Here is a 22,227-nt window from a genome sequence, read left to right as displayed (position 1 = left end):
ATCTTCCTATCTAAAGGATCCTTAAAGGAAGTACTATCTGCCGTAGGAATAGTAGTACGTTTAGCAAGAGTAGAGACAGCCCCATCAACTTTCGGGATTTTGTCCCAAAATTCTAATCTGTCAGATGGCACAGGATATAATTGCTTAAAACGTTTAGAAGGAGTAAATGAATTACCCAAATTATTCCATTCCCTGGAGATTACTTCAGAAATAGCATCAGGGACAGGAAAAACTTCTGGAATAACTACAGGAGATTTAAAAACCTTATTTAAACGTTTAGATTTAGTATCAAGAGGACCAGAATCCTCTATTTCTAATACAATTAAGACTTCTTTAAGTAAAGAACGAATAAATTCCATTTTGAATAAATATGAAGATTTATCAGTATCAACCTCTGAGACAGAATCCTCTGAACCAGAGGAACCATTATCAGAATCAGAATGATGATGTTCATTTAAAAATTCATCTGAAAAATGAGAAGTTTTAAAAGACCTTTTACGTTTACTAGAAGGAGGAATAACAGACATAGCCTTCTTAATGGATTTAGAAACAAAATCTCTAATGTTAACAGGAACACTCTGAGTATTAGATGTTGATGGAACAGCAACAGGTAATGTAACATTACTAAAGGAAATATTATCTGCATTAACAAGTTTGTCATGACATTCATTACAAACAACAGCTGGAGGAATAGATACCACAAGTTTACAGCAGATACACTTAACTTTGGTAGATCCAGCACCAGGCAGCGTTTTTCCAGAAGTATCTTCTGACTCAGTGTCAATCTGGGACATCTTGCAATATGTAATAGAAAAAACAACATATAAAGCAAAATTGATCAAATTCCTTAAATGACAGTTTCAGGAATGGGAAAAAATGCCAGTGAACAAGCTTCTAGCAACCAGAAGCAATAAGTAAATGAGACTTAAATAATGTGGAGACAATAGTGACGCCCATATTTTTTAGCGCCAAAAAAGACGCCCACATTATTTGGCGCCTAAATGCTTTTGGAGCCAAAAATGACGCCGCATCCGGAACGCCGACACTTTTGGCGCAAAAAACGTCAAAAATGACGCAACTTCCGGCGACACGTATGATGCCGGAAACAGAAAAGATTTTTTGCGCCAAAAAAGTCCGCGCCAAGAATGACGCAATAAAATGAAGCATTTTCAGCCCCCGCGAGCCTAACAGCCCACAGGGAAAAAAGTCAAATTTTAAGGTAAGAAAAAAATTGATTTATTCATATGCATTATCCCAAATATGAAACTGACTGTCTGAAATAAGGAACGTTGAACATCCTGAGTCAAGGCAAATAAATGTTTGAATACATATATTTAGAACTTTATATAAAAGTGCCCAACGATAGCTTAGAGTGTCACAGAAAATAAGACTTACTTACCCCAGGACAATCATCTACATGTAGTAGAAAGCCAAACCAGTACTGAAACGAGAATCAGTAGAGGTAATGGTATATATAAGAGTATATCGTCGATCTGAAAAGGGAGGTAAGAGATGAATCTCTACGACCGATAACAGAGAACCTATGAAATAGACCCCGTAGAAGGAGATCATTGAATTCAAATAGGCAATACTCTCCTCACATCCCTCTGACATTCACTGCACGCTGAGAGGAAAACCGGGCTCCAACCTGCTGCGGAGCGCATATCAACGTAGAATCTAGCACAAACTTACTTCACCACCAAAGTTTGTAAAACTGATTTGTGGGTGTGGTGAGGGGTGTATTTATAGGCATTTTGAGGTTTGGGAAACTTTGCCCCTCCTGGTAGGAATGTATATCCCATACGTCACTAGCTCATGGACTTTTGCTAATTACATGAAAGAAAACATCGGAATAAGAAGGGACCTCTAAGTATTTGTCCATTTTACTCAATTTCTCTGGTGTGACCACAATAGAGTCACAGTCGTCCAGAGTCACCAAAACCTCTCGCAGTAAAAGCCGGAGGTGTTCAAGCTTAAATCAGAAGGACATGACGTCCAAATCTGTCGGGGGTAATGCACTTCCTGAGTCAGACAGTTCCCCCTCAGACAGTGCCTCCCTACCCCCCAATTCAGAGCCCTGGGAAGGTATATCAGAGATAGCCATTAAAGCATCAGAAGTCTCAGAGACCACATGGGCCTCTGACCTGCTGCGTTTGCCTTGTAACATTGGCAACTTAGATAAGACTTCTGTAAGAGTGGATGACATAACTGCAGCCATATCCTGCAGAGTGAATGAAGTGGACGCGGTTGAGGAACACGGCGTCGCTTGGGTGGGCATTAAAGGTTGTGACGCTTGGGGAGAAAGTTGCGGCATACCCTGAGTCTCATCAGTCTGAGAAGCATCCTTAGACATACTTGCATTAAAGAAAATTTGTTCTTTACATTGTAAAGCCCTCTCAGTACATGAGGGACAAAAAGTAATAGGGGGTTCCACATTGGCATCTAAACATATAGAACAGGTACTTTCCCGAAGTTCAGCAATGACAAACAAACCAGCAATAGCAATATTGATCGTCTTTTACTGAATTAAAATTAATTTTGAAGGCCAAAACTTACAGAAATTTTTTTAAATAAAACAAGCCTACTGTGTCTTTAAAAAATAAAACCGCAATAATTTTTCTGCTCCACAACAAAACTATGCAACAAAAGGGAGCACTATAAAACCTTTAGTAAATATTACTCTGTTTGCCCAGTTCAGCTATGCATAAGGGTTTAACAAACTTTTGGTACTTGCACCTCGCCACAGCTCTGATGTGGCGCCTACCTGCCCCAACAAGACACTGAATACTACGTGAGCAGCGCTCCCAAGTCTGTTTGTGAAGTTGCATACACAAACTGACTTAGGCCACAGCGGAGCGAAGCTAGGCCCCGCCCATCGTGGGCGTAAATCAATTCCCCAGCAAGGAAACCGCATGGGAAGAAAAAAAAATGACGGTTTAACCACATAAACCATAATAAAGAGAACCGCCAATGTGCCCCTCCAATAAAACACACTCCCCTGTCCAGTCATAAGTTTCACCACAGATAACGTTAGAACCCTTGGGGAACAATCTGCAATCTCCCAGCGTCAGCCCTCTAAGTTTCGTCAATGCTCTCACTGAGAGGCTAACAAGATTACTTAAAACTCCAGTCCCATCTCAAAGAGTATTACCCTCCAGGAACTACTCCGAAATCTTCTGACACTTCTCTGCCAACCTCCTGTGATGAAAGGCAAAGAATGACTGGGGGATGAGGGAAGCGGGGAGGTATTTAAGCCTTTGGCTGGGGTGTCTTTGCCTCCTCCTGGTGGCCAGGTTCTGTATTTCCCACAAGTAAGGAATGAAGCCGTGGACTCTACTCATATTAAGAAGGAAATAAACTCTGTGGAATCCTAAAATGAATGCCGAAGGTGATATGTGATAGTATTGCTATATACTATTTAAGTAACTGTTCAAACAGTTTACAAAAAAGTACAATTAGTTAAATATTCAATTTATATATATATATATATATATATATAATTATTAATTAATTAATTAAAGGGTGTTACAATCCAAGAAAGTATGAGGGAAATAATGCCCTAAACCCTCAGAATGAACCTGAATTACTCTCTTCACAGTCAAAGATTAATCCACAACTCCTATCTAGAACCAAGCAATTACTTCTGAGCATGCTACATATGACTCCACGATTGCTGTTGCTTTCTTGTACTATCACTTCCCACAAAGAGAAACCTTTGGGGTAATTTTCTTCTGGAGGCCCTAATTAAACAAAACAACTAAGAGATTACACACATGACTTTATGGAACTCACCAGAGATTCTTCATAGGGTTTGTACTTTCCCATCTGCTGCAGTGCCTTCCTAAAGTTCTGTGTGACTGAGTCTGGAATGGGATCATCTGACCACTCCTCATACTCTGCATAAGTAGTCTCCATATCTATCAAAATAAATGTCATAGAAGAAATGTAGAGAGAGAGAGAAGAGAGAGAAGAGAAGAGAGAGAGAAGAGAGAGAGAAGAGAGAGAAGAGAGAGAGAGTAGAGAAAGAGAGAGAGAAAGAGAGAAGAGAAAGAGAGAAGAGAAAGAGAGAAGTGAAAGAGAGAAGAGAAAGAGAGAAGAGAAAGAGAGAAGAGAGAGAGAGAGAGAGAGATTTTCTTATTTAATTAAGTGATGCTATAGGGCTATGCAAATGGCATGCTGTACCTATGCCTTACCCAAGAGTGGTACACCTAGCTGTCGTTTGAAGAGTGTGTGAATTCTCTCAAGCTGGGAGTTAAACATCTGCTGCTGCTCTGCTGTGGGGATGCTGCCAGGCTTTGGCTAAGAAAGGAGAGAGAGGAAAAAAAAGAATAAAAAAAAAGGAGGAAATGGTATCAGAACACATAAATCAAACAACTGACCTGAAATAAACTCTTGTAAACTAATATTTAGCAACTGAGTAACTGTACTGCCCTCAGTTAAAAAGACTAATTAGTTCTGAAGAATGTTTCCTGGTTTACAACACTAGAAATTCTGCAAAAAAATTATAAACAGAGTTCAGCTGATTTTCTTCATTACAAATTCATCTTGAACTCCTACTATTCTGCCCTTAATCTCCACAAGCAACACTACTTCTCTACTCTTATCTCTAATCTTTCTTCCAACCCAAAACGTCTGTTCTCCACTTTCAATACCTCCGCCCTCCCCCACTTCCTAATACAACTTCTCTGTCAGCTCAAGACTTTGCCAGTCACTTCATTAACAAAATTGACTCCATCAGACATGAAATCAGCTCTCAACATAATTCCATTCTCTCCCCCCTCAAATGCTCTCACTCAACTACAACCCTCATAACCTGAAACTTAGTTCATTCTCCCCTGTTACTGAGGGGGAATTACTTATACTGCGCTCTCACCTCACTACCTGTCCCCTTGACCCTATCCCCTCACAGCTTCTCCCCTCCCTCTCTGCTACCCTTACCCCTATACTAACACACATTTTCAACCTCTCCCTCAGCACTGGTACATTTCCCTCATCGATGAAACATGCACTGGTCACACCTATCCTCAAAAAACCTTCCCTTGATCCTACCTCCCCATCCAACTACCGCCCTATTTCCCTCCTCCCTCTTGCTTCAAAGCTTCTCAAAAAACTAGTATATGCACGCCTATCCCATTTCCTTACGTTAAACTCCCTTCTTGACCCGCTGCAATCTGGATTTTGTCCCTATCACTCCACAGAGACAGCTATTGTTAAGGTCACCAACGACCTACTTACAGCAAAATCAAAAGGCCACTTCTCTCTGCTTATCCTCCTTGATCTGTTCGCAGCCTTTGACACTGTCGACCACCCTCTTTTGCTCCAAACCCTCCAAATCCTTCGGCATCTGTGACAAAGCCCTTTCGTGGCTCTCTTCCTACTTATCAAACCGTACCTTCAGTGTAGCCTTCTCTGGGGCCACCTCTGCCCCATCACCACTTTCTGTCGCAGTACCGCAAGGCTCTGTCCTCAGTCCCCTTCTCTTCTCAATCTATACGTCATCACTAGGTTCCCTAATTAAGTCCCACAGTTTCCAATATCATTTGTATGCCGATGACACCCAAATCTACTTCTCTGCACCAGACCTATCTCCTTCGTTACTAACCCGTGTCACTAATTGTCTTTCTCACATCTCTTCCTGGATGTCCTCTCACTACCTCAAGCTAAATCTCTCCAAAACTGAGCTCCTCATTTTCCCCCCCTTCTTCCAAAATCTCCACCCCCAATATCTCAATAACTGTCGACAACTCCATCATTACCCCTACCCCACATGCCCGATGTCTCGGGGTCACATTTGACTCAGATCTTTCCTTCACTCCTCACATTCAGTCCTTGGCTAAAGCATGCCGCTTCCACCTTAAAAACATCTCCAAAATTAGACACTTCCTTACACAAGACACAACTAAGATTTTAATCCACTCTCTCATTCTTTCCCGCCTTGATTACTGCAACTCTGTCCTCTCTGGTCTCCCCACCTGCCGCCTAGCTCCTTTACAATCCATAATGAATGCCTCTGCCAGACCCATCTTCCTTACACGCCGCTCTTCATCTGCTGCTCCTCTCTGCCAATCCCTTCACTGGCTTCCTCTTGCCTCTAGGATCAAACACAAAATTCTCACTCTGACATACAAAGCCCTCAACTGCACTGCTCCCCCCTATATCTCAGACCTTGTCTCCAGATACTCTCCCTCCCGTCCCCATCGCTCTGCTCATGACCTCCTACTCTCCTCCTCTCTGGTTACCTCATCGCACTCCCGTTTACCGGACTTCTCCAGACTGGCTCCCCTCTTGTGGAACTCTCTGCCTCGTCCCACAAGACTCTCCCCTAGTTTTGAAAGCCTCAGGCGCTCCCTAAAGACTCTACTGTTCAGGGATGCATACAATCTATGCTAACTTTACTTTATACCAGTTCCACTCCTCCATTGCTATCCCCTGAACCCCCTTAAGTCCAGCTGTTTGTAGATCACCTTCTTAAGAGCTAATTACAACAGTGCAACTCTTGGCAGGGCCCTCTACCCATCTGATCCCTTTAATTGTTTTGTTGTACTACCCTCTGTTTACAGCGCTGCGGAATCTGTTGGCGCTCTACAAATAACCGATAATAATAAATAATAATAATAATAATAAAACGGTTGATAAAAGGATAATAAATGTATCTTTATGTACGGGTCAATCCATCTCCTAATTTCATTTTAAATGTTTACCTCCATGTGTTGGTATTGCAAAACCACCATTTTTTTTAATTTTTATTTTACTTGGATAAACCATTTGTGTCATGGTGCTACAACATTTGGTTATACAGATGTTTATGGAAACCTCACTATCTCAACTCAGGATGGTCCTAGCTCATTGGAACAAAAACTGATCTCTAGATCATATTACAAGGTACATTTACATATATAAAAATGCTGCACATTCTTGATCCTTAGACTCAGAACTTAAAGGGACATTATACACTCATTTTTTCTTTGCATAAATGTTTTGTAGATAATCTATTTAAATAGCCCATAAAGTTTTTTCTTTTGAAAAATGTATAGTTTTGCTTATTTTTAAATAATATTGCTCTGATTTTCAGACTCCTAACCAAGCCCCAAAGTTTTATGAGAATACCGTCAGCTACCTTCTCCAGCTTGCTCCTGTTTGTGTAAAGGGTCTTTTCATATGCAAAAGAAGAGCGATGGGGAAGTGTCTTATTTCCCACTTGCAGTGGGCTTTCCAACTGCCTTTTCAACAGAGCTAAACTGAGAGCCTCTAAGTAAGTTTTTAACCCCTTAATGACCACAGCACTTTTCCATTTTCTGTCCGTTTGGGACCAAGGCTATTTTTACATTTTTGCGGTGTTTGTGTTTAGCTGTAATTTTCTTCTTACTCATTTACTGTACCCACACATATTATATACCGTTTTTCTCGCCACTAAATGGACTTTCTAAAGATACCATTATTTTCATCATATCTTATAATTTACTATAAAAAATTTTTATAAAATATGAGGAAAAATGGAAAAAAAACACACTTTTTCTAACTTTGACCCCCAAAATCTGTTACATATCTACAACCACCAAAAAACACCCATGATAAATAGTTTCTAAATTTTGTCCTGAGTTTAGAAATACCAAATGTTTACATGTTCTTTGCTTTTTTTGCAAGTTATATGGTCATAAATACAAGTAGCACTTTGCTATTTCCAAACCACTTTTTTTCAAAATCAGCGCTAGTTACATTGGAACACTGATATCTTTCAGGAATCCCTGAATATCCCTTGACATGTATATATTTTTTTTTAGTAGACATCCCAAAGTATTGATCTAGGCCAATTTTGGTATATTTCATACCACCATTTCACCGCCAAATGCGATCAAATACAAAAAATCGTTCACTTTTTCACAAATTTTTTCACAAACTTTCGGTTTCTCACTGAAATTATTTACAAACAACTTGTGCAATTATGGCATAAATGGTTGTAAATTCTTCTCTGGGATCCCCTTTGTTCAGAAATAGCAGACATATATGGCTTTGGCGTTGCTTTTTGGTAATTAGAAGGCCGCTAAATGCCACTGCGCACCACAAGTGTATTATGCCCAGCAGTTAAGGGGTTAATTAGGGAGCTTTTAGGGAGCTTGTAGGGTTAATTTTAGCTTTAGTGTAGTGTAGTAGACAACCCCAAGTATTGATCTAGGCACATTTTGGTATATTTCATGCCACCATTTCACTGCCAAATGCGATCAAATTGAAAAAAAAAGTTAAATTTTTCACAATTTTAGGTTTCTCACTGAAATAATTTACAAACAGCTTGTGCAATTATGGCACAAATGGTTGTAAATACTTGTCTGGGATCCCCTTTGTTCAGAAATATCAGACATATATGACTTTGGCGTTGCTTTCTGGTAATTAGAAGGCCGCTAAATCCTGCTGCGCCTCACACGTGTATTATGGCTAGCAGTGAAGGGGTTAATTAGGGAGTTTGTAGGGAGCTTGCAGGGTTAATTTTAGCTTTAGTGTAGAGATCAGCCTCCCACCTGACACATCCCACCCCCTGATCCCTCCCAAACAGCTCCCTTCCCTCCCCCACCCCACAATTGTCCCCGCCATCTTAAGTACTGGCAGAAAGTCTGCCAGTACTAAAATAAAAGGGTTTTTAAAAAAAAAAAAAAAAAAATTATAACATATTTACATATGCTACTGTGTAGGATCCCCCCTTAGCCCCCAACCTCCCTGATCCTCCCCAAAACCGCTCTCTAACCCTTCCCTTTTGTTTGTTTGGTTTTTTTCTGTAGTGTAGCTTCCCCCCCCACACAGACATACCCCCACCACCTTGCTGATCGTTTTTTTTTTTTTTTACTTTTTAGCCATTTTTAACGTTTGTTAACATTTTTTATTATTGGATTTTCTGTAGCGTAGCGGTTCCCACCCGCTCCCTCCCCGTGCACGCGCGCGCCCCCGGCCATCCCCGCCCACGATCCCGCCCCCCCTCCACATCAGCAGCCACCCGCCTCCCGGTCCGGCTCCCACCCACCAACGCAGTGAGCCACCGATTTCCGGTGCAGAGAGGGCCACAGAGTGTCTCTCTCTGCACCGGATGGCTTAAAAAGGTTATTGCAGGATTCCTCCATATCGAGGCATCACTGCAATAACCGGAAAGCAGCTGGAAGCGAGCGGGATCGCTTCCAGCTGCTTTCCACACCGAGGACGTGCAGGGTACGTCCTCAAGCGTTAACTGCCTTTTTTTTTTTTGAGGACGTACCCTGCACGTCCTCGGTCGTTAAGGGGTTAAACAGTTTTATATTGGATTTCTATATCGGTATCTGTGCGTCTTATTTTTTATAATAGTGTCTATTACATGCAGTTATATGAAGATGAGTGTATACTGTCCCTTTAAGTCCTAATGTAATGATTTAAGTCACTGAAAGTTTCACTTTTAGGGTCAATTTATAAATGGTGAGAGTTTGAGTCTCAGTCCAAATTTTTTTTAGAGAGTACCTAGGTAAGTATAGTGTGCATGCAGACTACTTTAGGTTTAAGGAGTCTCTTTTTTATGGGGCAAAAAGTGCCATTTTTGTAACATTTCCCCTCATCTTCAGGTTATCTCTGGTAAGGGACTAGATAGGAACCTGATTTTTTTTACAAATCTAACTCCTCTATGGTAGCATTCTGCTATAAAAAAAACTCAGTTTGATATTCCACTGGTTACAGAACTAGGGTTAGTATAAATCTGGGGAAAAGCCTACTTTATTCATGCGATTTTTTAAATGACAAGACGTAATATAAGCATAAGAAATGATAAAAATGAACAGCATTTTACACTAATTATATTTATGATTGACATGCAATAGCTTAATCTTGTTAATAAGCTCTAAAATTTGACTACATTTGATATTGGCAACAGTGAAGCATGATCTATCATGTTTGTAAAGGCACAAACATAACATTGGAGCAGCAAGACTTGTCTCTGCATGTCTGGCCATGCCCAAACCTGCAAGTGTATAGACAAAGCTTGTTGTGTTGGCGGCATTCATGTGAGTTAGATGTTTCTCCTGTATAAAAGCAGTAAGTGACTACAGCTCAGGAAAAAAGGAGTTACTGTGTTCAAGTGTAGGATGTAATGTTGCATCAGTTTGTAAAGTACCATGAAAACAAATTTCTATTGAAATATCATCACCTACTTGGTAATAGTTGTTGTAATCCCTTGGAATATCACCCTATTACAAAAGGACTATTAGAAATGTAATTACAGCACATATCAAAGGAAAAGAACTATCCTCTAAAATGTGTCCCTGGTAGGTCACTGTGTCCCACCTACTACTAAAAAAAATGTTTGTGCTTGAAAATGAAACTTATGGAGCAGAAAGAGAATTATGTATTACCCAAAGATTCTCTTCAGAAGGTTGAATCAGCTTGTGCTGCTCTTGGAGTATCCCCTGCATCCAAGATTAGGAAGATAAGTGCAGATAAAAGAAAGTGCTTTGAGAGCTAGAGTAGGAAGGATTTCTGAAACTTTGAAAATAAATCTGTAAGAATCATTTAATGAGACGATTCCAGCAGAGTATAACAGAACCAAATTTCTTAATCAATCCACGTGAGGAAAACTCCAATAATAAAAATTCACTTTTATTCTGAAATCCTTAAAAGCATGCGCAAAAGGAATGACAAAGGACAAATAGAGATGTCAGTCACCAAAGTGGCGTACAGCTGTCAACAGAAAAATATGACAGATTAATTGAGGCTCTTAAAGAAAAGTGTGCAGTAGCAAACAAAGAAGACAAAGTTAAAATTCTCAGTCTATTACCAAACCCATGGTCCAGGAACAAAATCAGCAAGGAATTCAATTTCTCAGAACAATTGGTGAAACTAAGTAGAACACTAGTGAAGGTACAGGGGATCCTTCCCAAGACAGGAATAATTATCTATTTTTCCGATGGATCTGCAAGCCAAAATAAAAAAAAGAAGAAGAATTTTACCAATCCGTTCAACCATGAGGACTTTGGTATAAAAGCCAAATGGAATGTCTTTGCAATGTCCCATGGCAAAAATGTATGTGATGGGTTGGAGGAACAACTATTATTATTATTATTATTATCAAACTAAGCGGGGAAATAACAAAAGCCAGTTTGCAGAGAACAACAGAGGGTTAAATCCTCACCCCTGAAGTTATGTTTCTCTTTTGCAATGAGAAGATTAAAGAGAGTTACATACATCTATGCCAAAAGCAAGCAACTGAATTTCATCAACTGAAACTCAAGGACAAGTTTAAAAACTGAGAGAATTACAGGTACAGGAAAAATGTACCGTTAAGAGGCAGTATCAGAGTGCTCTCAGTTTCTTCTTTACAATGCATTGCAAAAGTTTGAAGGACATGCAGAGATAAAATCTGTCCCCATGATCCTAAGGAATAATGTCTCTATAATAACCAGTGGTGGTTAGGCTTGATTGAGGACATCAGTGAGTAAAACTGTGATGTTTTTGTAAAACCTGGACCAATAACATCCTTCAATATATCTGCTGTGGACATGAACAATGTTTTAAGAAAACTGACACCTGTCAAGTTGACTACTGCCAACATACGTTCCCACAACATATCCGCGAGAATAAGTGATGAAATCTTACAGCTTCTAAAGAACCATGCAGCTTGAAGTTGTGGTGTGTCAATCATAAAAGATAATTGGTGTAAAATGTAGTTAATTTGTATTATTTGTTATGCTTATATTACATCTTATCATGTCTCAAAATGCATGACTAAAGTAACCTTTAAGTAATACACATGGAAGAACACTCTCAGGAACAAACAACCAGCTCAATAACTTGCTAGCTTGTTCTATTGCGATTTACCACCTGGATGCAGCTTTTTTTAGTCCAGTAATGCTTTTCACAGAGTAGAACTTTCCTGTAGTGTATCAGTCTGATCCTGTCTAATAATGTCAATCCAGTGCCGAAATACCAGGCAATTCTTCTCTGAACAAGAAACACAGCAACCCCAGACGATAGTTTGGGCCTAGTCCTTGAGGTGCAGTCATATTCCTCTAAGCACACTGAGCAAGGAGTATGGCTGCTTTTTTACCCTTAGGGAGGCATAATACACACAGAGAGAAGCGTACTCTCAAGAATGAACAAGCAGCTCAATAACTTGTTAGCTTGTTATGATTCTGCACCATAGAAAACTATATCTGTAGAGCATATAAGGATAGCACTTAAAACTCTATGTCACTCTCTGTAACAATTGTTTGTTGGTAGAGAGTGGGAGCGGTAGGAGGGAAGGCGGGTGTTTGACCCAGCAAGAAGGGGGAGGGGCCATACACTATATAAGCTGAAGTGGGGACCGTATATTAATTGCTGGGGGGGGGGGGCAAGGCAGCTACAATACATGTTAAAACAAATAAAACATTTTTTTTTTTTTTTTTAAAAACACAACCCCCCCCTACAACAAATAAGTATCAAACATGGTGGTTAGCAGAGGGAGGAATCAGAGACCCTACACTACAGAAAGAAATATATTTAAAAAAAAAAGCCCTAAACTGCATACTGGTAGACTGCCAGTGCCTATGATGGTGGCGGGGTTGGAGGTATCAGGGGATAGGAGGGTAATATTTACACTACAGCAAAAATTAACCTTAAAAGCTAACTAATTAACCCCTTCACTGCCATAAATTTCAGAAGTGCGGTGCACAGCTGCAATTAGTGGCTGTCTAATTGCCAAAAAAAAGGGTGAGAAGCTATTTACAACCATTTGTCTTATGACTGCTGTAGCGATGTGTACATGATTTCAATGAGGAACTCAAAGTTTGCCAAAAGATTAACGAATTTTTTCGTACCAAATAGTGGCATCAAAAATAGTTCAACACCTTGGGTTGTCTGTTTAAACAGAGTTAAAACAGAGTGATAGCAAAAATGCTAAATATTCTCCAATACTTTAGGCAAGTATATCTCTGAAATTCCTGGTATTCCTGACAGTATACTATAAAATAGTTTTTCCCTTAATGTACAGCTGCAGAGTATAAAATGTATGAGACTTGCTTTTAAAAGGGATATAAAACAAGTTGGGATAGAGAAAAATTATAATATTATGTCCTTTAATTACTTTACCTGCAAATTTATACTGCAGTGCCTCACTATTAACCCTTTCTTTTTAGATTATGAATTGTAAAGCTCTAACTCCCCCCACACATTTTCTTCTACGGCTGTATCTATATCTATTGTTATTTTGGTAGAATGCAAAAATGCACAGGGATTATCTGCTGGAGCATGCCCAGAAGCTGTGAACTCAGTTGAAATACAATTCCTGTGTCTAAACACTGATAAGGGGGGGGTGGAGTTGGCTTCTCCAGGCAGCTTAGCTATGTAATTAATTTTGCTTATTTTTGAAAATTATTTTAAAATACTTGCCAGCAATTTTTAAACAATTTTTTATGCAAACTATTTTTAATTAAATAGCCCTTTTTAGGATATGCACAGATCTCAACCTGTTATATGTCCCTTTAAGGTTTCTGTATATGAATTAGTTGGTTTTGTGTTTTGAAGCCACAACCTAATAAAATGGGTTGAGCTTGTAGGTATAATCAGATCTCATTACTTTATCACATTGTGTACATATACCTGCTTCTTTATCTTATATCTGTTCGTAAACCAATCATCAATACTTGGAGAGAACAATGGAAAATTAACATTTTATTACTTATCTCTTCTATAACCCACTAGGAGTGTAATTGCTTCTACTGGCTGTGTTAACACAGCTTGGCCTTGAGGCCGAAAACTTTCAGAATAGGTGGGGATACCACAGACTAAATTAAATATTTCAAATGCCAATATAAGGGTAATGGAAATACTTAAACAATTTAATACATTCCAGCAGGTAAAGTGGACACTTGAGAACAAATTAAAGGGGAGAACATTTTTGAGTAAACTATCCCTTTAAGGGATTAAGGAGCATTATCAATGTGGCTGCTCGTGTAGCTCCAACTGGTATTTAATTTCCTATGATTACGCATAATAAAAATGCAAATGTACATTTAATCATAACGCCTATTTTGTCTGCAATTTACATTTGCAAAATTGTTTTCTTTCTTCTCCATTTAGAGAGGGTAAAGATGACATACCTTTATACCTAAATGTTCTATGCAGTTATTCTGAAATTCAGTGCCTAAGTGCTAATATACACCAAGTACATCTATAAAAAATGTTTTGTTGAATATTAAAAACATATGTACCTGTATTGTCCCAAGTATTGCATTTTCAAATTCCCTGTATGCATCCCAGACAGTTGATCCTTTGGTCATATGAAGTCCAACAGCTGTAAGTGCCCTCTCAAAGATGGCACGGATCTGGGCAATGCCATCCTTTTCCCCCATGCCACCAATAGAATACTGGGCATATTCCAGCCAAATTTCGGGACCTTGAAGGAATTAAGCAATTTCATAGGGTTATTTTTTTATTATTATTTATTATTTTTATATAGTTTTAATTTCTACGATATTACAACGTTGTGAAAAATAAACCAGTTCTAGAACTAAAACTACAACATAAGTTACAAAACACATAAAATGCTCTGATTTGACAAGATCTATAACCGGATATTATTTTTAAGGTTACATTTTCTAAATGATAACTTTCTCAATTTTTCTTTGTTTTTCTATTATACAACAGTAACCCTTTCTAAGCACTTACATATATAGTCTTTGACAGCTCGCTGAAATAGCTCATACACCTTATCTCGACTGGCGTCTTCCTCTCCAACCTTGATTTCATCCTTCAGCCAATCCAACCAGATCTCTGTGATTGAGAACAAAGATAAAGGTTACTAGGCATGTACAGCATTCTAATTTCTCAAGTAAAAGAAAATTGCTATTTAATCAGATAATAATATACAACAATGTATAGTTCAAAGGGACAGTAAAGTCAAAATTAAACTTTTATGATTCACAGAGAACATGCAATTTTAAACAACTTTACAATTTACTGTTATCTCATTTGCTTTGTCCCTTTGTAGAATTTGTTGAAAAGCAAGGAGCAGCAATGCACTACTGGGAGCTTGCTAAAACTGGTGGCTTCAGCTATATGCCTCTAGTTGTTGGCTCACAAGATGTGTTCAGCTAGCTTCCAGTAATGCATTGCTGCTTCTTTAAGAAAGGATACCAAGAATGCAAATTTGATAATAGAAGGTAATTGTTTTAAACCGTTTGCTCTGAATCATGAAATAAAAAAATTATGGGTTATAAGTACCTTTTGTCATTTATTACATTTATATATATATATATATATATATATTTTTTTTTATATATATATATATATATATATATATATATATACATATATATATATATATATATAAGGCAACAGGGTCAATTTGATGCTTAAAATTGAGCATTTGATGAGCTGATTGAGTTTAGAAAAAAATAAAATGAAACAAAAAACAGTTTTAGTTGCAACAGTATATAAAGAAATATTAGTCAAAGTGGACAAATTTTTTTTTATTAACAATAAATATACAGTGTATTCTGCCCAAGTCCTTATACGCACCTACAGTGGTTTTTACCATTATTGCGGTGCCCTAGAAACTGGAAAAACTGCAGCTCTTTCTAAATCCTGTTGTACTGTTTTTAAATTTACAATAATCTGTATCCACTGTTTCTAAATAAAAACACCACAAGCAATCCTGGATTACTGATGACATCTTAAAAGGACAGTAAACACCTTATAATTATAAATACATTGCTATTGTGTTGCTATAGAATAATACCTCAGCCAAGCCTTAAAGGGACACTAAACCCAAACTTTTGCTAACATGATTAAGATAGAGCATGTAATTTTAAACAACTTTGTAATTTACTCCTATTAATTTTTCTTCATTCTCTTTCTATCTTTATTTGAAAAAGAAGACATCTAAGCTAAGGACCCAGCCAATTTTTGGTTCAAAACTCTGGACAGCACTTGTTTATTGGTGCTGTCTAATCAGCAAGGACAACCCAGGTTGTGAACCAAAAATGGGCCAATTTCTAAACTTACATTCTTGCTTTTCAAATAAAGACAGCAAGAGAATGAAGGAAAATGGATAGTAGGAGTAAATTAGAAAGCTGCTTAAAATTGCATGCTCTATCTGAATCATGAAAGAAAAAAAATTGGGTTCAGTGTCCCTTTAACATTTTTAAACAAATTAAAATCCTTTTTACTGCAATTATTTTTTAATTTCCAAACTCCACCCACCATTTGCCTTATTTGGAGGAACCAATCTTTAGTCCACAGACAAGGCTAGCCACAGTCAATATGTTAGTATAAAGTACCCTCTTGGCAGCTGTTATTCGATAAAGCCAATTAGGTATAGATACATAGCTTGGTTAGCCTTGAGTAGTGAGCAGGGTGCATTGCAAGTCCTCAGAATTAGAAATTGTTCAATGTTCAGTGTTAAATTACAAGAAAAGAAGAAAAAATAAAATGAAAAGATATTGCAAAGTTGCTTCATTATGCATAACTAAACATTTTATATTAAAATCTCAAGGTGTTTACTGTCCCTTTAACCACTTTGATGTGCAGCAGGGGGATCCCGGATCAAACACTGTTTTCGGTGATCCCACACACTACAGGCCGGGGATCGTTGGAAACCTAGTGGGCGGCGGTGCTAGGCTTCATGGTAGTACTGGTGATACCACAAAGGGGCTGAACCAAGATGAACCGGTCGCTGCAAGGGAGCTGGATGGGGGGGGGGTTCTTCAAACCCATCAATCTCAGTTTCCTTAGCAGCTACAAAACTCCAAGACCTCTCAATTAAAAGGGAACCATCTGGACTTGGAGCATTAATAAAAAGCAGCTCTTTTAAAAACAAAGTTAAAATGTGGGGATGTTACATTATATGCACAATAACAAAAGAAGGCAAGTCTTCCTCTTAAATAATAAAAATAACAGTGGACATTTTGCAAGAAAAAAGTGCTTTTATTTCTTTACTGCACATTGGGGCCTTATCTATAACCATTAAAGCCCCTGTTTAACATGTGGCTAAACTTGATGACAAGTTAATAAGGTATATATATATTGTACAGTTTTTGATGCAGCTATCTCGCATGCCATGTAGTGAATCTGCTGGGCCTATTGAAATAAAGACATAATTTGTGTTGGTCACTAACTAAACTGACTTACAACAGTTTAAATGTTGGTAGCAAAAAAAAAAAAAAAAAAAAAAAAAAAAAAAAAGCAAATTCTGTAACCTAGGTTTTCAAAGTGCTGCATATTTCTTAAACCAGCTATTTGACTTGTAGCATTATATAATTTAATTTTTGGCCTCTCTAGGGTGTGTGGGACAAGCTCAATTTACACAAAAACAACAAGGGCTTTTAGTCCCCCTACTGTAGTAATTGCAGTTTATCCGTTTAAAATAAAACTTATTAAAAAATGTATATGTTACAGGCATAATGTATGAACCATTATTCCAATGAGAGTGCACTACTGGATACTTCATTGCCATAGAGGTTAATGGTTCAGTGTAAAATTAAATTATAAGCGCTAGAGAAAACAACCCAGCTTAACTATTGAATTCCCCTCCAGGAAAAGACAAAAAGTGAGAACAAAAGAACAAGTAATAGTTAAGCGCTAAAAGCGAAGGTTGGAAAGGAGATATGTAAATCTATAATTGACAGAGCGGCGGCGTGTAATGTGAGTGGAAATCTATTATTAAGAATTATAATGGATATTATAAATTATATGAGGAAGTTACAATATATATATATATATATATATATATATATATATATATATATATATATATATATATATATATATATACTATTCAAATGAAATAAGTGAAAGATGCAAATAGGTTCAAATGAAATAAGTGAAAGATGCAAATAGAGGTTAATGGCTTAGGTGATACAGCTTCTGATTGGCAGTAAACAGCAGCCAATGTTTAAATAAAAAAATCAGAAGATGGGGGGCAAACTAAAGCTGAATAATTCAAATATGCTTTATTTCAAACCTGTAAGAACAAGGTATGCATATTTTAAATGACAGACTAAACAAAAAATGTTCCTTACTGATTCAGCCAGAGCGTACAATTTTAAACAACTTTCGAATTCTTCTGTTGAAAAAGCTAGATGAACACATTTGGTGATCCAATGACAAGAGACATATGTGCAGCCACCAACCAGCAGCTAGCTCCTAGTAGTGCATACCTAGGTATTTTTTAACAAAAGGCTAACAAGAGAATGAAGTAACTTAGATAAAAGAAAATTGTTTAAAACTGCATGATCTTCCTGAATCACAAAAAGTTTAATTTTGACTTTACTGTACCTTGAAGGACTAGAAGAAATGCATTAAATCATTTGGACGTAGGTACTATGTCATAGAGTACTTTGCCCAGCATACCCTGTTGACATAGTACCTAAGTCTGGCTCATGCTGAGGTCCCCACTGTCAACTTTGATAGCGAAGCCTGCAGCCAGAGGCAGTGTCCTTCCTTTACCATATGAAGATAGATTGCCAATACAGACAGTCTGTGTCAGCTTGCCGTGATGCTGTGGGAGGGAAGGAGGTAGACTACCATCACAGGAGGGAGGGGGTTCCCTATGCTACATCAAAGAAGTTTGGCGAGGGAGGGATGCATTGCTACGCTACAGAAACGGATGGGGGGGGGGGGGGTGAATCGATACAATAAAGAAATTTTTTAATTAATAAATAATAAAAGAAAAATAATATGAACTGGATACTGACAGACAGCTACCAGTACCTAATATGCATGCTACTTGAGGGGGGGAGTGTTAGAGAGCTGTTCGGGAGGGATCCCTATAATAAAAATAAATAAAAAAACATTTAAAAAACACAAATGCCCTAAAACTGTGGTAACCAGGTGGGAAGGTAATCTCTACACTACAGTTAAAAACTAACCCCATTCACTGCCGGGAATATTAGAATAGTGGTGCACAGCAAAGCCATGCATGTCTGATATTTCTGAACAAATGGGATCCCAAACCATTACAACCATTTGTGTTATGACTGCACAAGTGGTATGTAAATAAATTTAATTGAGAAACTAAAGTTTGCAAAAAATGTTGGCTTTTTTTTTATTATTTGATCGCATTTGGAATATATATAAATCTTTGATAAGTAAAAAAAAATAAAATTAAAAAAACAAGACAAAACAAACAAGACTGTTTAAATGGAATGATACTTTGGGCAAGTTTTTATCTAAAACTCCCGGTCCTGAAGGGGTTAAACACCATTTTATATGATATATAAGAAAAGCAGTAATTGAACACATTTTTGTGCAGACAATATTTCTATGATAAAGCTATTGAAATATACAAAAACAAAAAGTTTTATTTACATGAACATTACATTTTTCAAAACGGTAATACATCTTTTGGATGCCACAAAGAAGCAAACTGTGTTTAATGCCCTTTACTGCATTACTTGTCCATATCAAGAGAAATAATAATGAAGTTTTTGTCTTAAAATTCTCCATGCACCTTCAGTCAGTGGAAAAAGTTCGCTCATCTTCTGACGGGCACGCCGCAGCCTTTCAAGCTCTCCTTCTTGTCTTAAAAGCTTGATCAAGTCCACGTGACAGTTGTAGTCAAAGGCATTTATTGACAGCTATAAAATAAGACAGAACAAAAAAAGAACTAAAATATGAAATACAACCTGAATAAAAAGACATAAAAAGTAACAACCATTTAAATGAACATTAAACTTGTGTGATTCACGTATTTAATTCTCTCTTATATCCTTTGTTAAAAAGCATACATAGGCTCAGGAGCAGCAATACACAACTGGGAGCTAACTGCTGATTGGTGGCTTCACATATATGCCTCCTGTCATTGGCTCACCAGATGTGTTGAGCTAGCTCCCAGTAGTGCATTGTTTCTCAACTGCGGTGCTCAAGTACCCACAACAGGCCAGATTTTCATTATAGCTGAACCAGTGCACAGGTGACATAATTAGCTGATAGATGAGAGCAGGTTAGTAACCATGGTATTACTGATCAGCTTATTACTTCACCTGTGCACTGTCTCAGCTATAATGAAAACCTGGACTGTTGGGGGTACTTGAGGACCGCAGTTGAGAAAAACTGCAGTAGTGAATTGCTGCTCCTTCAACAAAGGATACCAAGAGAATGAAACAATGATAATAGATGTAATCTATATGTGATCTATATGTATAGATCAATAGTTTGAATGGACATACAACTTTTTAGGCTGTCTAAGGTACACCATCCACAGTCGCAGTAAAGGAAGGGAATATTTATTAGAAAGCTACACTAATAAGTACAAACCTATTTGCCATTGTAAGATCTTATCATTACTTATTAGATCTTCCACTACAAAACTAACTGGCTAAAATAACCTAAACTGATTTTATGAAGTAAACCTGCATGCCTTTTTACCATATCTACGTATGGTTATCAGTGGATTCGTATACACACAGTGCTAGGCAGCCCTCTCTAAGAGCACAGACTAAGGTCACTGCTAAGCATGACAGCCTGTGTGAACCGGTAAGTTATCGGCCTCTGTTCCTTCCATGCCCACCTGCTCCTCTAGCCGCTGTATTTCCGCCTCATTCTCCTTCTCGTCCTCCTCATCAGAAGATTCACCAGTTCTATCGGAAGAACCTCCTCCTTCACCCGGACTTTCTACCGTCGATTCCATCTCTTCCTCGTCGCTCCCCAGAGTCTGGGTATCTCTCTCTTCTTCTCCACACTCAGCCGCCATCGTGGTACTGCTTACTACGAATACACAACGTTTTTGGGCAGGAGGGATGCCCAAGACGATGCCTGTCTCTGATTGTACCTCTTTGCTCACATTTCGTTTATATCCAACTTGGATTTAATTTTAAAGGTAAATGTTATGCATAGATTAGATTGCTTACAGTATATAATAATCGTAACAAAGAAATCCTGCGTTATAGAGTGCCAATATTTATAGAGGCACGCCACACATAGCTTTGTCTTCAGGCAACTTGAGGACCTTAGATCGGGGTCCTAATTTAAAGCTATAGCATATGTTTTGCTTATATTCTGCTAGCTTCTTAGTCAATGAATTTGGCTTCTTATTCGTCATTATTTGAATTTTAAATCAGTTAATACAGTTTCCAAAAACCTAAACAAATTTCATTTTATAAAACTTCATGTTATATTGCCATAAGCTGATAGCAAACGGCACAGTTTTGGTTATGTTTTGAATCATTTGTATATTACGACAAGGAAGTTGGTTTCTTATTCAAGCTGTTTCTTATTCGTGAAATTCTGTTTCTTATCATGGAAGTTGGGGTTTTTTATACATTTTTTTTTGTCAGACTGCTTTAAATTGACTTTAAAATAAAAATATAGGTTTTATTTAAATAATAATATATAATGTAGTTACACAGAGGTGGAATCCCTTTATACAACAATTGAATATACAAACTTGAAAAAAGGGCATACGTTGGCACCGATACAAATATTACTATTTTGAATAATGAACAGATATTTTCAAAGGGTTAATAACAGTGGCGACTCTAGGAACAATATATAGGGGGGGCACATAAGATACCAGAGTCAAAACTGGGGGGCACTAATATATATATATATATATATATATATATATATATATATATATATATATATATATATATATATATATATATATATATATATATATACATACACACACATGTATACACATATACACACACATATATATATATGTGTGTATGTATGTATATATATATATATATATACACACAGTTACACAAACACACACACCTTTACACACATGCATAAATACACACAAATGCATACACTTACATACACACATTATACAATATACATACACACACATACAGTACATAAACACAAATACATAGTTAAACACAGACACCGACACAAATACATAAACACAAATTATACATACACACACATACACATTATACAAATTATACATACACACACCTTATACATACACATTATACAAATTATACACATACATACACACAAATTATACATACATACACACACACATACACATTATTCAAATTATACATACATACACACACATAATACATGCATATTATACAAATTATACATACACATTATTCCATTTACAACCAACTTATTCACACAGTCCCCAGTATTTATTCCAATCACTGCAACGTCAATACATCTTTTGTGAGTTCACACAAACTGGTTGTAAGTTATCTCATCTTGGTCCCACCTGAACTAATTATAGAGCCTGCCCTGTGACACACACACACACACACACACACAAGCACCTGCACTAAAGCAAGC

At 37.5% G+C, this 22,227-nt stretch overlaps 1 protein-coding gene across 1 annotated transcript in view; it reads right to left on the bottom strand.

The window, feature by feature from the left end:
• The window catches only part of SART3 (spliceosome associated factor 3, U4/U6 recycling protein), a 165,787-nt gene extending 144,951 nt beyond the window's left edge, over nt 1-20,836 (bottom strand). Inside the window, exons 1-6 of the mRNA XM_053699834.1 lie at nt 20,492-20,836; nt 19,433-19,559; nt 14,650-14,754; nt 14,193-14,377; nt 4,194-4,299; nt 3,793-3,917 (exon numbers count right to left, since the gene is read on the bottom strand). Coding sequence (XP_053555809.1) covers nt 3,793-3,917; nt 4,194-4,299; nt 14,193-14,377; nt 14,650-14,754; nt 19,433-19,559; nt 20,492-20,674 — 831 coding nt within the window. The 5' untranslated portion in view covers nt 20,675-20,836. The remainder of the gene's footprint in view (nt 1-3,792; nt 3,918-4,193; nt 4,300-14,192; nt 14,378-14,649; nt 14,755-19,432; nt 19,560-20,491) is intronic.
• Between the last annotated feature and the right edge of the window lie 1,391 nt (nt 20,837-22,227).

Source organism: Bombina bombina, chromosome 2 (genome assembly GCF_027579735.1).
Source record: "Bombina bombina isolate aBomBom1 chromosome 2, aBomBom1.pri, whole genome shotgun sequence".
NCBI classification, from domain to species: Eukaryota; Metazoa; Chordata; class Amphibia; order Anura; family Bombinatoridae; genus Bombina; species Bombina bombina.
This window is presented reverse-complemented; position numbering and strand designations above follow the sequence as displayed.